At 39.4% G+C, this 16,670-nt stretch overlaps 3 protein-coding genes across 4 annotated transcripts in view; 1 reads left to right on the plus strand and 2 right to left on the minus strand.

Moving 5' to 3' along the window:
* The window catches only part of LOC129776702 (COMM domain-containing protein 4), a 59,982-nt gene that overhangs the window by 32,345 nt on the left and 10,967 nt on the right, over positions 1–16,670 (plus strand). The gene's annotated exons all lie outside the window — the stretch shown is intronic.
* On the minus strand, positions 1,887–8,006 carry LOC129776699 (zinc finger and SCAN domain-containing protein 2-like). Of its 2 annotated transcripts, XM_055782495.1 has the most exons (7): positions 7,750–8,006; positions 7,404–7,637; positions 3,669–3,874; positions 3,491–3,609; positions 2,301–3,438; positions 2,156–2,244; positions 1,887–2,090 (listed from the first exon to the last, which is right to left on the minus strand). In XM_055782495.1, the coding sequence occupies exons 3-7, from the start codon at positions 3,789–3,791 to the stop codon at positions 1,937–1,939; spliced, it is 1,623 nt and encodes a 540-aa protein (XP_055638470.1). In that variant the 5' UTR covers positions 3,792–3,874; positions 7,404–7,637; positions 7,750–8,006; the 3' UTR covers positions 1,887–1,936. The 2 variants fall into 2 exon arrangements, with proteins under 2 accessions (XP_055638470.1, XP_055638471.1); XM_055782496.1 differs by having other exon boundaries at positions 7,404–8,006.
* On the minus strand, positions 13,827–14,792 carry LOC129776701 (leucokinins-like). Its single transcript, XM_055782497.1, has 2 exons — positions 14,427–14,792; positions 13,827–14,371 (listed from the first exon to the last, which is right to left on the minus strand). Exons 1-2 carry the CDS (start codon positions 14,698–14,700, stop codon positions 13,971–13,973), a joined length of 675 nt encoding a protein of 224 aa, XP_055638472.1. The 5' UTR covers positions 14,701–14,792; the 3' UTR covers positions 13,827–13,970.

Consider the following 16,670-nt stretch of genomic DNA (forward strand, 5'->3'; position numbering starts at 1 on the left):
TAAAAGATCGCTTCAATTTATTATCTCCTCGGTTCCTCATCCGGTGTAAGGTTATGAAACCCATTGGTGATCGGAAATTTTGAGCAACTGAGCGAGCTAAATTTCCATTCTGGATTTATGAGCTCATATCATGAATTCATCTCCATGCAGGTTGATCCTTCTTCGTATATTCCCAACCGTGTTTGTTTCCCTGACTACATCAATTCCTCTGTATAATTCCTCTTTTGATCTGTTCATGAAGGAGAAAATCCATGATATTCCAGATTACCTTCTATCGGGGATCGTTCCTACGATCTTCAATGCAAAGTATGGGCGTATCAATTGTGATAATATGTATTTTACTGATGGGTCCTCTATGAATGAGTCCATAGGATTCGGAGTGTTCAACGTATTTTTTAGCACCTCACACAGTCTTCAGTATCCTTGCTCAGTATATATTGCTGAATTGGCATCAATACACTGGGCGCTGGACAGCGTCGCCTCACGACCTGTTGAACACTATTACATTGTAACGGATAGTCTTAGCTCTGTCGAAGCTATCCGTTCAGTGAGGCCGGAAAAGCACTCGCCGTACTTCCTTGAGAGAATACGAGAAATTTTGAGTGCTTTAACCAGACGCTGTTATGTCATTACCTTTGTCTGGGTCCCTTCACATTGCTCAATTCCGGGTAATGGGAGGGCTGACTCATTAGCAAAGGTAGGTGCAATTGAAGGTGAAATTTATCAGCGTCAAATCGCCTTCAATGATTTTTATTCTTCAGTTCGTAAAAATACCATCGTTAACTGGCAACGCAAATGGAACGAAGATGAATTGGGCCGGTGGCTCCACTCAATTATCCCTAAGGTTAGCCTTAAACCATGGTTCAAAAGTCTGGACTTGAGTTGGGACTTTATTCGCACCTTCTCTCGACTCATGTCCAATCACTGTTCGTTAAACGCGCTACTCTTTCGTTTTGATCTTGCCGACAGCAATATCTGTGCCTGTGGCCAAGGTTACCACGACATCGAACACGTTGTTTGGTCGTGCGAGGAGTATCTTGTTGCCAGATCGAATTTAGAAAACTCTCTTCGGGCTAGAGGAAGGCAGCCCAATGTGCCGGTGAGAGATGTGTTGGCTGGATTAGACCTTGATTACATGTCCCAAATATATGTCTTCCCAAAAGTTATCGATCTTCGTGTCTGATTGTCCTTATATCCTTATATTCTCCTTTTCCTTTTCCTTCGCGAGAAATCAAATCCCTTCTTATTAACAATAGAATAAGGTGAAATGTAAATACATATTAGATATAAGATAGGCTTAAGAATTGAGTGTAATGAATGTGAATGTGAATGTGAGAGTGAACATTGTCAACATATCCTTTTATCCCTTCCTTTTCCTGAAGAAAATATGTCACCCTTCTAAACTCGAGTAGACCGCGAGTAAACGGTTTTCTACACCATTAACATTAGAATTAAGGAAAAATGTTTATATATACTTGTAACAATACAGTCAGGAGTTTGGCTCCTTTAAACTTATGTAACTGAGCCTGTAAAAATAAACGATTTAATAAAAAAAAAAGAAAAACTCGTTTTTCCAACACTGAGAGTCGGTGATTACGGCACCCATATAGGCATGCATATTAGGGCTGAGAACTACTTTACTATTGAGGGGAGATTTGGCTATGACTAATTCCAGCATACACCATAATCCACCACGGGAGACTAGATGGGATGCTACAACTATGTGTCAGACTACAAAACATAGTTCTGGAAAGAACGCTTTTTTTTTGTGCATTTGTGGGTGGTTTTTTAATGCAGTTTGTGGGTTTATGCAATTTGTGATATCAACGAGAAATTGTAATAGCGTTGGAAAAGTATCCACCTTTTCAGTTTCAATATAAGGCGATTTCACATGATTCAGACAACTGCTAATTATAGTAATTTGTTTATATAGTATCTAATAGTTAATTGATTTCCATCCGTGCTCTTTTTGCTTGTGCCTATGGAACGAACTGGGATCCACAAATCTTCGACTGCAATACTCACATTGATAGGGTTTCTCACCAGTGTGCAATCTTAGATGCACTTTGAGAGTTGGTTTGCGTTTGAAACTGTAACATTTACGATATTCGAGAGTTAAAGGCTTCTATACAATGTTTATGCTTCCTATATTTACCTCTTATGGCAATATTCACAGGTGAATTGTTTCGTGTCCGTATGTACCACTTTCATATGACGTTTATAGGTACTTTTGTAGGTGAAATCCTGTAAAGTATTCGGGTATAAATGCATTATATCAACATGATCAATATATCGCTTACTTTATTGCAGTCTTTGCAGTGGTACTCCTTGATTCCTCGATGAATATTTTCATGGCCCCGCAAGCCAAGACGTTCGCTGAACACTCGCCCACAAAAAGAGCAGGAATATTGTGGTTGTTTGCCTTGATGGGTGTTGTAATCGTGTTTCAAAAGTTCTGCTTCCGATGTGAACTTTTCAATACAATTGAGACACTGGTGAAACTCCAGACCTGAATCGGCATGTTCAGCTTCTATATGTGCCAGCAGCTCTTTGTTAAACTTGAAGACCTGCGAGCAGATAGTGCAATCATTTCGTTCAACGGCTGATATTTTTCGTTGTTTGACGGTACTGTCCTTTTTGTGTGACAACCGATGGAACCTAACTGCAAGCAGCTCAGTAAATTTTTGTGGACAAATATCGCATTTGTATAGATGCACTGGGAAGTCCTCATGCTCTCGTTCGAAATGTTGAGCCAGGCGATTATTGTTTCCCAAATCTTCGCTACATATCGCGCATACTTGTGGTATAAACCTTGATTGGTCCCGACGAGACCCAATCATTGCGTTCACATTACGCATTCGGGCCGATTTACTGGCTTTGCATTCATGCTCTTTGAAGGAATGCAGAAAGTGGAATTGATTGGTACAGTGAGAGCAGTAATACCCAATACAATACTCCTGATGAGTTAACAATTCAGCTTCCGTCGTGAAAGCCTCTTCACAGTACAGACATCCAAAGGGAAATTCATGGGATCGATAGTGATAGTTGATAGACACAACATCTTCCAGTCTAACTAAACATTTGTGACAATAGTATGGAGCTACGGATCCATGTTGTTCCTTCAAATGAATATGAAGTGTTTCTTCGTTTCCATTGAATCCTTTGCAAATAAAGCATAACAGTAATTTCGGTTCACCGAGTTTGTCATCATCGCTAGAATAGTCCCGAACTTCGAGAAAATCCTCAGCATACTCAGGATCTTCATCACCCTCGTCTCCGGCATAGAAATGAATAGCCTCTTTAATGTTATGCTCGGTTCCATGTTCAACATTTCCATGCTCGGTGGATGATGGGGAAATATTAACATCTGTTGCCACTATGCTGATGGTATGTTTCGCTTCCTCTATAAGCGGTATTCCTTCAATTGCCCTCTTCTGTCTGGAATGAAGATATTAGTACCATTCTTAAATACCAAGTTATTTTCTCATACTCTAGAAAAAAACAGAACAGTTTGTCGGACTGTCGAAATTCGAACACAATGCTGTACATAAGTTTTGCTTTCACTTCGCATCCGTTACAAATATTGATATGTTCCTCCGAATAGTTTATCTGCAAGTAATAAATGGGATCAGAATCACTTTCAGCAAATGATGACTATAGAGACTTACTTGTATACCCAGTATATCTTGGAGAAGCTCGGTAATTTCTATTAGGCTCAATCGCTCGTATATGGGAAAGGTTGGCCCATCGGAAGACAGACACAGTCGACATGACTCCGGAACTATTTCCATCAAAATTTGAGCTAAATTGCTATCGCAAAAAATAACACTTTATTCTGCTTAGCTTTGAACTCGATGTTATCGGGGGATAGTAACTGGAATCGAAAAATGGGGACCGATGAGTAGAGACGTCGGTTAATCGTTCGATTAATTCAAATAATTGAATATCTGCAATTATAATCGAGTAATTTGGTAACGAATAATGAAAAATCAAAATATGAATACATCGAATAGTTATCACAGTAATCGCGATTAATGAAAAAGGAACCATTTTCAAAGTTAATACATGTTTAGGTCAAGGGAAGGAAGGTATTGAATTAGAGAGACTTTAAACTCTGAGAGTTCATTCGTCTCTTGTTTTAGGTCAAGAGTTAGGCTATGGCTTTTTTCCAACAGCGATCATCTAATACTTATGACAGACATACAACTGTACTAGCGTTGTACTTCGAAAATTGTATGTCTGTCACCATGTACAGCGCTAGAACCATGCAAGCAACTCAGTACAATCGCTGTACCTGTACCGACCTATTTTACCGCTGTACATGGTTACAGTTGTACTGTGCGCAGCGCCATAGACGGTTGGTGGTGGGTAGCATGAACAAACCGAATCAAAGCACTTGGTAAACGTTCTTTTCATTGATTTTCTCATAAGTTAATAACTCATATTGGAGGCTTCTTTGTAGTGTTTGATAGTTTAGACGTTAAATAAAAACCTTTTTCATTGAAATATGTGGTGAAAATTGGGAAAATTTCTTATTGTCAGTTTGACATACGGTACAATGTACAACCAAAGTATGTCTGTCATGGTACGATGGTATCTGTACAACGCTGTACACGTACAACGCAAGTACAGCTGTATGTCTGTCCCTGGTATAACATCGACAACCCGACAAACAACGTGATAAAAAAAAAGTGAAATGGTAAATTTATCAATATAATAAAATATCATTTCACTCAAAAACCATGATTCTAAGCCTTGTTTATTTTACAATTATATTTAATGTTACTTTTAAAATTATAATATCGTAATCTTCTTTATTATGTAATGTCTGTTCATTATTATTACAAGAAAAAAATATTCGCTCGATTAATCGAATACCGAAACACAATTATTCGAATGAATCGAATATTTAAAAATGATCCGACGATTAATCGATAATCGAATAAACGAAAAATTTAGACATCTCTACCGTTTTAATGTAAACAGTGAACTTTTTTTACACTCTAAAATTTACACCGACCTGCCCTGACAACTGCACGATATTGTCAATTTGTGCGAGATGCCTCTAAAAAGCTACTACGAACTACGTTCCTCCCACAACTGATATATGATGTAAATGATTTCGTACACTCAAGTTTCCACAGAAATTATTTTTATGTGCGTGATCTATACTCGCAATAGATAATTTCTTTTTTGACGTATAAACTTGACGCAGACTAAGACACAATAAACTTGATACTGACTGTTTAAATCCATTACTCTGTTCTTGAGTTAAATTGTGAGGAACGGAACAAATCTTTTTTATTTATATAGATATGCAACATCTGTTGAAAAAATGACTTTCCAATTCTCGAACTTTCCGAATGGTTTTCATAAATTTTTAAGCGTATAAACCTGACGCAGACTAAGATGCATCAAACCTGATACTGACTGTTAAATCCGTTGCCTCGTTCTTGAGTTAAATCGTGAGGAACGGACACCAAATCATTTTTATTTATAGAGATATACGAGGGCGGTCCTATAAGTACTTAGCCTCATCGCCCGATGGTGTCAGTATCGCAAGAGAGATTACTTATCCACCGTATTCTCCAGATTTGGCCCCTTATGACTTTTTCTTGTTCCCAAACTTGAAAAAGTAACATTTTTCAGATGGATTAAAGTTGGAGCATCGCTTGGCCAAGTGTATCGAGCTAAAAGGAGACTATGTTGAGAAATAATTTGCCACTTTTCCAAAATTTTTGTTTTTTTTGTCTGCTAAGTACTTATCGGACTGCCCTCGTATATTAGGTCGGGGAAAAAGCTATCCATTTTTTTGGGTGAAATTCAAAACCATTTTTAATATGCTGCGGTTTGTCCGATTTGGGTCAAATATTCCTCGTTTTGTTGTAAAATTTGTTGCCATTCTAAAGGTAGCTTCGTAATGTCTCTATCATAAAAGTCTTGGTCCTTATTGGCGAAATACTTTAGCCAGAGCCCGAAATCTTCGAAGGTGAAGAATGAGGACCGTCTCTACTCTCAGCAGCTTCGCTTCGACTAGAACTGCTTCGGCAGTCGCCTCCAACAAGAAGTGACTTGACTAGAAAATGAATTGACTAGCGTTGACTAGCGAGGATGACTAATGAACTAGTCCATTCAGTGGTTATTTTAACTGACTCGACTAATGAATACAAATCTGCCTCTTCATTCAACTGACTTCAATCCACATTTCTACCCCACTAGGAACCAAATTGTTACCCGCGTACGCAATATTATTTTCACGTCCATATAAAGAGGAACGAAAACTTGATTTCTGATGCAAAAAAGAAGTTACCCCATCATTGGACGGTTTATTGTCTACCCATCGTGAACTCAAACCAACGAACTTAGACATTTATCAAGTATGCTATAAAGGTTCTCGCGTTAGTATTAGTTAGTATTAGGCGTGCAAAATAGCGCACACACACTGCACGTTATTTTATACGTGTAAGAAATTTTCGTGTACGATACAAAAGAATCTAGCTCACCTGTAGCGTATGTCAAACCACGATGAACTCAAACATCGATGCATGCATATGTACATGGGAGAGAGAAAGAGAGGAACGAATTCGTTTTGGGGGAAGTCACTTCAAAATGCATAGAGGACAATTTGACTGGGAAGAATGAAATGATATAGTCGAGTCGGTAGAGGGAGATAGCGACCAAACGCCCGACTGACTGTCCAGTCATTTTGGCGGAGAAACTGCGTGAAGAAGCCAAAAGTCATTACTAACTGACTATGGATATTGTCAGTCAGATAGTCAGCTGACTATCCTCAGTTGACTATGACTATGCAGAGCCCTGACTCTAGCAATAGATTTTTACAATCTTCCCTTGAACCCAATTTCTTATCACTCTGGAAATTTTGCAATGCAAGAAAAAGGTGGTAATCGCTTGTTGCCAGGTCTGGATTATATGGTGGATGTATTAAACCATCTCAATCAAGCTCTCAGAATTGTGTGGCCATGCGTTTTCCTTATGGAACACAACGCCTCTTTTTTTGGACAATCCTGGTCGTTTCTGGTCAATCGCTAACTTCAAATGGTCCATTAGTTGAAAGCAGAGATTTAGTTTATTGCACTAAAAAAATCATTCAAAAATGAATTTCAATAAAAATTGAAGAAAAGAATAAATTGCACGTAATTTACTCTTTCAGTATCGGCACCATAAACACCATTCATAATTTTAGCGCCCTGACTTGCCTTCTGGCCTCTATAAAAAGAAAGTGTAAAATGTACCGAATTTTCTTTTTGGTGACCTCCATTGCACAATGGTCCAGGAGGTGCATTTAAATGGAGATTAGCATTTAGTGCTCGACAGTTATTCTCTAGACCTCTAGAGATTCTCTTTTTCCATTTCGATATGTTCCCTATCTTCACTTCTTGTACCTTCGTTTTCGATTGTGACAGCTCACTATAAAACTCAAAACCTCTGCTACCATCCACTCGCAATATAGCACAGACTATCGTCCCTTATGATGAAACACAGCAGCAGCAGCAACAATAGTCCTTGGGGGGAGGAAGTGTTTAGCTCACAACGCCAAAAATCTTTATCTTACAAGAGAACAACAGAACCGACGATACTGAACCGACGACGACAAAACGCGCACTGGAATTTCCTTACTACAAAAAACAAGAGACAATGACCGTTCTCTCACGTGTCTCAAAACTCAACTCCCTTTATTTTAAATCGTAGAATATATACAAACATGTGTTTCTCATAATCTAATACCACCTTAGAATATGTTGAGTAAGCGAACTTCCGATAAGCTAATAGTAACACGATAAGTAACACCAATGCATAAACAAAAACCCTATTGTAAAACTAATCTGAAATAAAACGAACTATGAATAACACAATCCGCAAACAAGGATCATGCGAGGGTGACGTGTTTGTTTATTCGGAATCGACCCGACCTAACTCACACGGTCCGATGTAAGGATTTTGCGATAAATATGTATTTATTTAGGCTCGAACCTATTGATAATTTTGGGTAAACGATACGCAAACAGGGATCGTGTGAAGAGAGGTGTTTATTTTGCCCGGGGCCCTGGCAACCCTATCCCAACCAATGCAAATTGAGCGTAGGCAGCATAAAACAGGGCTCGCACTTAGTGGGCTCACGTATTGTTAAATGTTTGGATTCATATATGTTAATATTTGATTACGTTGGATAGTTTCCTATGGCAAGCGATGTTTGGATACCCATCCGGAAGCTTCCTTGGCGATTTGCAATTAAAATCACTGGAGAAGCTGGAGAATCGCGCGGAGCACTTTTTTGACGTAGGACTACGTCTTTCATTTCTATATCGGGGTGTAAAATCAAAGTTTCGAAAACGAAAGCGTTACGCCGGAGACCGAGATTTTGAGTGTTAATAGCTCCTAAACAACTGAACGAAATGGTATGATAAACACTTCATTCGAAACATAAAATGTCTACGCGTTCTATACTTGTTACTTTCTGATCCAAAAACTTGTTTCAATAGTCTTAAATTTGCTTTCAAAACAGGCTATTGAAATCACCAATCGGTATATAAGCGAGCGCCGCTCGGAAATCCACTCAGTTCTAATTGAACAGCGATTGGAGCATGTTGTCGCTGTTGTGGTGAAGCTCTTCATTTATCATGAAAGCGCGGATGAATGGTGTCACCAAGAGCCTGTTTGTGCACCTTAGGCCAGAAAAGAATCCATCAGGAGGAGAGTGATGCCACAAACGGTTCCCCGGGAAGATCTCGAAGCAGCCGCTACACACACACACATACACGCGCGGAATTCTTTCCGTTTGGATGCCATTCAGCATCGAGAAAGATCCGAAAAATAATCTGCCAGTTCCTCTGGGAATTTAAAAATACATTCATATGAAAGAGTTTATTTGAATGTTTTCTATCCATGTAACACTGTGACCAAATATGTTTCAATCAAGTGCTATTAACAGATGGTTATCGAGTTAGCATAAACCACTGGCGGGCTTCCAGTATTGAGGAAAATGTGGAAATATCCAATCGTTACTGAAAATAATCTGCCAGTTCCTCTGGGAATTTAAAATTACATTCATGTGAAAGAGTTTATTTTAATGTTTTCTATCCATGTAACACTGTGACCAAATACATTTGGTTTTGTGATTTTTCAATCAATCGCAATGAACAGGATAGCTACTGAAGATTATTCTTCCCCATCAGTAGGATATTTCCGTATCCAATATTGTATGCGCCCGCAATCGATGATTGCTCAGTCGCCGAAAGTTCCGAGCTCAGAGAGTTCATTCCCCTCTAGTTTGCCTTCCAAATTGCCATCGTAAATCACGCCTTCTCTCGATTCAATCACGCACAAAAAGCATACTTAAGCGATATTCTGCTGGTGAGACGCATTCATTTTTCGTGAGGACATCGACAAGACAACATCGTTGCTGAGGGTGCTGGACGGCGAAGGATCGAGATCTGCCCCGAAACGCGAGCAGTTTGTTTGAAACTGTGAGGGAGTATAGAGAAGCCGATCCTTCGGGAGAAGAGAAGGTGACCATCGAAGCAGCCGCTACACATACACATACACGCGCGAAATTCTTTCCGTTTGGATGCCATTCAGCATCGAGAAAGATCCGGAAAATAATCTGCCAGTTCCTCTAGGAATTTAAAAAATACATTCATGTGAAAGAGTTTATTTGAATGTTTTCTATCCATGTGACTGTGACCAAATGTGACCAAACATGTTTCAATCAAGTGCTATTAACAGATGGTTATCGGGTTAGCATTAACCACTGGTGGGCTTCCAGTATCGAGGAAAATGAGGAAATATCTAATCGTTACTGAAAATAATCTGCCAGTTCCTCTGGGAATTTAAAATTACATTCATGTGAAAGAGTTTATTTTAATGTTTTCTATCCATGTAACATTTGGTTTTGTGATTTTTCAATCAATCGCAATTAACAGGATAGCTTCTGAAGATTATTCTTCCCCATCAGTAGGATATTTCCGTATCCAATATTGGATGCATAAAACCTTGTGCCTCCAACGTAACGCTCTCGTTTTCGAAGTTCTCCAAATATTCATTCATTCAGAATGAATTCAGATTCAACTTCAAACAAATGATCTCTAAATCAACGATAGTCCTACGTCACCCTTGCGGTTATACCATAGATATAACCCACTTCCTGTTTTTAATTTTAGGTTATGATTTCTATGCTCATGATTTTTTATGCTGGCTATACAAAGGCGGCCATCTTAGCAATCCCTCGATTTTGCCTCGATTGGGCCCTATCATACACTTGGGTGAACTACACCCGTCTGTTATTATGGGGTCGCTGCATCTCCCCCTACTCAACGAGTTTTAGAGGAAACTAGAAGAGTTTTCCCTAAAATTGGGTCGTAAGACTGCTAGTTTTCCTAGTATTAGCGTTGTTTTTTTAAATTTTTTTTTTTGATAAAGAGTTCAACAGTATAAAAATATGTTCTTGTTTTGTATAATATTTGTACGGTTTTTCCGTACATATTTGTCATATTATTATTGTATTACTGTTGAATAAACTTTTTTATTTATTATTATTCTTTTTAAAATGTTCAATACACATGAATCGATGCATCATGTGTATCTTGAATTCCTCATAATTGGAAGCATAATACTTTTATTATTATTATACAGCCACTCCATGCCAAACCGATATTTTGGTTCTCAGATTTTCGTCAAAAGTGGTAATTTCGTTTTTTATCGCAAAATATTAGTCTCGTATTTTGTTAGGGTGCCCAAAAAGTTCAAAAAAGTTAAACTAACAGATTTCTGAACAATGAAAAGAATTACATTTAAAATAACCAAGTGTTCTGAACAATCACAGTCCTACGTCAAACTTCCGTCCGTGCCCTAGGCTCAGACCTTTCTTCTTTTTTTCTACTACCACTGAACCGATTTAGATGTTCGATGTATCAGATTGAAGCCTAGCCTTTTATCAAAAAATATTGAACATGCAAAAAAATAGAATTTTTTTTTCATTATTATTGATTGTAGTCGTTTTTATTGTGTTCATGGCTTTGGACTAGAGGGTGCTATATTTTTTATATTTTTTCTTGAAAGTTGAGGATTTTTTTGCATAACATATTTCTTCAATTTGATATGTCGATCATCTAAATCGGTTCAGCGATTCAAAAGTTTTGAGCTCTTGAAAAAAGTAATTTTTGGGAAAAAGTGGAAAAAATTTTAATTTTTGGGCCACCCTAAAATGGAAATGAGCCCCTTAAAAAAATTTAAAAATACGGGTCTAATGTTTTGCGATAAAGATCAAAATTACCACTTTTGACGAAAATCTGGGAACCACTATATCGGTTTGACATGGAATGGCTGTATACAAAGGGAAGGGTAGTCAGATAATATTTTTATTCTCAACGCTGCTCTCCTTTGCGTTTTCCTACTCTACTTACTTTTATGGCTCGTCTCCCCTTCACAATGCTCTTCAGAGCGGAATCAGTTATATCTCGCTGGCGTCGAATATACGTTTAAGTTAAATAATCGCGAACGAAAACAACGAATAACTCCATTTGTGTCATTGATAGTGTGCTGCTGTCTAGAAAACACTAGCAAAAATCAATTTTACACGCGATTGTATGTCGCAAATAAATTTAACTTTCGCGTGTCAGGCAATAGAACCACCGACAACAATATAGATCGCAAAGTGTTACCAGCAACCAAGTATAGAAAAATTCATTCGCTCATTTCTCCACACCTGATTATAAATCACTCTTGTATCTGCTTGGAATAATCATGGCGAAAAGAATGCAGCAAACAATCGTGAGATTGCACGATGCATCATTTCACACTCTCCGACCATCGTCATTCGGGGCTAATAGAAAACATAACAAAACAAAGAGTAGAAAACAACATTCAATGAATGAATATTCCTTTGGAAGGATCGCACGAAACAAAATAACAAGTGAGTCAAAATAGATTGAATCTGCGTGTATGTATGATTTTATTTTCCCTTGTACTCTTTTCCTTGTCAGCATTCAAGTGCACATGAAATCCACCTTCCCGCTCATCAATAACTTGCGTTAATATGGTCTTTTGCATTGGCTTAGATTGTTTCATACTAGAAACAAAAAAATGTCCTGGCAATAGTGCACAGGAAACAACTCGATTTCAACTATCTACCTATATTTTACTACCGCGATTGAGGCTCAATGATTGCTATTTGAGTGAAAAACGAATGATTTTACAGAGACACTCGCTGGCTCAAGCAAATGAGGCAAATGAGGGAATGCAAAAATTTCTGAGAATAGGAGAGCGGAATCGAGAATGTATTTTTCCGTTCTAATCGAGAATAAACTTTGCGAAGAGGATAGGTGAATGTTTTCGGTCTCGAATAAAGTGAGCCATAAACGGAGAATAGAAGGGTGAGTTTTATCTGTGAATGAGTGTTGTTAAACGAATTTCGATGCGATTTCGCCCATACCTGCCAGCAACACCGACCCAGAGAGAAACACTAAAGAACTAAAACCTATTCCGTTTTAGTTCTTTAGTGTTTCTCTCATTCGCCGCTCGCCGCTGATGATGATAGAATGACGAAAGAATGATGACGCTTGTATTTCTTTATCTGTAGTTCATCGCTCTGTACTCGTCTGTGCAACAATAATTCACGATAGTTGGAAAGAGATGATTTGTGCGATTCAAAGCTGTATACAATCATTCAACGTGCTGTCCGTTGTTAGGTTAAAGCCAGCGCTACACGATGCTACGAACACCCTCGAATGCTGGACGCTCGATGATTCGACGCATCGTGTAGTCGACTGACAAGCTACGAACCTCCAATGTCGAGTGTCGAATATTCGCGTTGGAAGGTAATCCGTTCGTTGAGAATTACCTTCCAACGCGAGTGGCACGAGTCAAAGGATTTTTGTCATTCGTTGATTCGGCACACGATGGCATTCGATACACTTCTACACGATTCGTCCGAATCTATCTTTGACAGATTGGTTTGTTTACAAGTTTTAGATGAAGGAACTATGAAATTGATGCATAAAATTCAAAATATTGCAGTTTAATAATGTTGATTTCAAGCATTTTTAATTTACAGCCCGATATCAGTACAATTGCTACGGCAGCAATTTCATTACTCGCATCGTCATCCAGTTTCCTAACGTTTTTGATGGTAAATAAAAACAATAAACATTCGTTCCAAATACTCGCCGAATGTTTGGACCGAGTGCATTGAATCGAACATTCACTTCACCGTGTAGCAGCACATTCGTCACAACATTTGTCGATTCATCGAGCCAAATGTTTGAGTCCAACATTCGAGTGAAACGTTGGACGAATTGTGTAGCGCCCGCATAAGCTCGGATATGCAATCAACATTTTTCGTTCCCTGTTCGTTTATTCACGTAGTGCAACAAAAGTTAATACTCTCATTCAGTCTAAGTATCTAAATCATCATTTTCGGTTATATATTCGTGAATGGTAATTAGGATGACACATTGTGGTTCAATGGATATTGAAAATTTCGCTCATTTCACTCGAAAGTTAGCAGCCCCTTCGAAATTTCCGAAACCCACGGTGTGTGACATTCTGAAACGGGTCGGAAAAAGTCGGCTGGAAACCCGAAAATGGCAGACCAGCAAAGCCAGCGGATCCTAAAACACACGCGAAGGTAGTGAGTCTTTTCAAGCGGAACTCGAAGCTAGCAACGAGAGAAGCGTCGAAAAAGGCAAATGCTTCGCAATCCAAAGTCCAATTCAAGATGAAAATGGTGTTACATCGATCTATTTTCAAAATAGAACAATGCGTTTCGGTAGCTCAACTGATAATGAATGAATCTTTTTTCAGTATGTTCACTTAGCTTTTATTTACTACATTTATGGATGAAACTGGAACATGCACTGGCAATCAATGTTGTATTGCAAGAGGAAATTTTTTAAGTTGCTTGTGTTTCACGATGTACCTAGGCCAACTACAGACAACGGAAGAGAATGTTGCTCTTAGATGTCCGGACTGTAATCTTCACTCCGTTTTCCTCCCCACGCATGAAATGGATTACGAATGACAACCTTGGGCTGACGATGAATGCGACCATCATTACGTTTACCGCCCCATGGGTAGAAAACGTTTCGTTTGCCACCCCAGGAGTAAAACTTTTGTTTGGAGACGTATTTGGAGTTGCGTTTATTAGCAGCCACTGCTGAGTAACGTGGTTCGCAGGTTGTTTCTAGATTATCCAATATCAATGAATTGAGCGTTGAATCGTTCAGCTGTTCGATGATACACACAAAGAAATCTCTGGCGCTTCTGGTACAGGTAGAATTTACTGTGCCCCCGGACGATGAGGAGGACGGTCTCTCTCCCGAAACATTATCTCTGTTATTTTCATCGGGGATCACTTCTGCAAAATACAAAATTATATATAATATACAAAACTAGTTTGTCTCCAAACTCACTTTCTTCTTCCACTTCATTTCCATAAGTCTCAGAATCCCGTGAGTTCTTGTTCCGCTCATATACGGCACACACATCTTCCATCAGGAAGAACTGATTCGTTACGTATTTACGGTAGCGATCCAGTAGAATCTCGGATATTACATTTTGTCTATTTATCCACTCACAGCCGTTGATAATCTTAGTCAACCCATATTCACTCCCATCAAAATCAATGCAACAACTTTCAGCAACTGCTGCCAGTAGAACTAGAACGAATCGTATTTTCATTGTCATTTTTCTTCAAAATTATCTTGTTCGTTGGACGTAACAAAATCACATGTTCGACGTATCAGTACACTATATCCACTGGAATACCTGTTGATTGATGCAGCCTCTTTTATAAGCAAACCTCCAGCGGAGAGTAACTCCCCATTGCTTGTGAACGAATCAGGACGAATAATAATTCGTATCCTTAATAGCTCATTTAGTGTAACAGTGAGTCTGAGAAGAGCCGATCACGAGGGCCCCTCCCTCGGCATATTATTCTTTCTGCTGCAGAAGCATGCTTCATTTGAATGTAAGACTGTTTGAAGCCGTTCGAGGGCGGAAGAAGGTACGCTTTCATTTCATGGAGCATTTCGATAAAGGCGCATTGTTGGGAGACAAGAAATGGCCGGCAAGAAAAGTTTTCTCGAGCCACCGGTGAGGTGTATCTCATCAGTACGACAGGCAGCTTTTTCGTACTCGAACGGCTGAACTGTGAATAATTGATGAATGGTTACTTTCGCTGTTTGATATAAATATTCCCCCGTTTAACTAGTGGCGTGATTCGGATCAATTGCCCAGAGGCATGAATGCCGGTAAATGAAATACGGTAAATTTTATCTCGAATTAATTACTTCCACTCGGAAACATAAATTCGAGTCGTGATATTTCTACAAATCAGGGTCAGGATAATATACATTTTCAATGCGTGAATAATGAAGGCAAATTGTAGCGAACCATATCATACATATACATATTATACATAAATACCTGAAAATTATTTTAAATTGAAGATAATCAATATGCAGCTAAGTGGTAATCCGACTTGGTCAGGTACAGATATCACAGAACTGCTGAAATTGGTTTAATCTGTGGAACTCACTATTTTAATTTTATATGAAGGCCATTATTGTGTTGCCTTCATATAAAATTAAAACAGTTCCATAGATTAAACCAAACACGGTCATTGTAGGTAAACGATTTTAAATCATCTTTTGTAGGAGCGACCATTAGGTTGATCTCTTGTTGACTTGTTGACTTCCATGGAATTATGTCCGGAAAAACTCGAGGTTATTGTGAATGGACTCTTTCCGCAGCACGACCCACCGACGTGGCCACCCACACTGTACGGTGAGGACGAAGCCGAAAACGCACAAGTCACCAACGAAGAACTCATCGCGGTGGCAAAAGGTCTAAAGGTGAGAAAAGCACCCGGCCCCGACGGAATCCCCAATGTGGCCCTGAAATCGGCGATCCTTGCTTTCCCCGAAATGTTCAGGATGGTGCTGCAGAAATGCCTGGATGACGGTCTCTTCCCTGCGAAATGGAAGGTCCAAAAGTTGTTGCTGCTCCAGGAAAACCACCTGGAGATCCAGCATCGTATAGGCCTATTTGTTTGCTGGATACTTTAGGAAAGCTTTTGGAGAGGGTTATTCTCAACAGACTGGTGAAATGCACGGAGGGTGATCACGGATTGTCGAAAATGCAGTTTGGGCTCCGGAAAGGAAAGTCGACAGTGGACGCTATTCAAACAGTTATCGAGAAAGCTCAGGTCTCGCTTAATCAAAAACGAAGAGGTGATCGTTACTGCGCGGTGATTTTGATCGACGTGAAGAATGCCAGCTGGGAGGCCATCGCCGAGGCGCTAAACAGATTGAAGGTCCCTGGCTACCTGCACAGGATTCTGAGGAGTAATTTCCAGAATCGGATCCTGATACAACACAGACAGCGGGCAGATACTGAAGAATATCTCGGCGGGAGTTCCACAAGGTTCCATCCTTGGACCAACGCTATGGAACACGATGTACGACGGTGTACTAAGACTGAAGTTACCCAAAGGTGAGGAGATCGTGGGCTTCGCAGACGACATCGTAACAACGGTAATCGGCGAGACGCTTCAGGAAGTGGAAATGTTGGCGACGGAGACAGTAGACACGATCGGTAGCTGGATGGACAGGGTAAAGCTCCAGGTGGCACATCACAAAACCGAGGTGCTGTTA

Source organism: Toxorhynchites rutilus, chromosome 3 (genome assembly GCF_029784135.1).
Source record: "Toxorhynchites rutilus septentrionalis strain SRP chromosome 3, ASM2978413v1, whole genome shotgun sequence".
NCBI classification, from domain to species: Eukaryota; Metazoa; Arthropoda; class Insecta; order Diptera; family Culicidae; genus Toxorhynchites; species Toxorhynchites rutilus.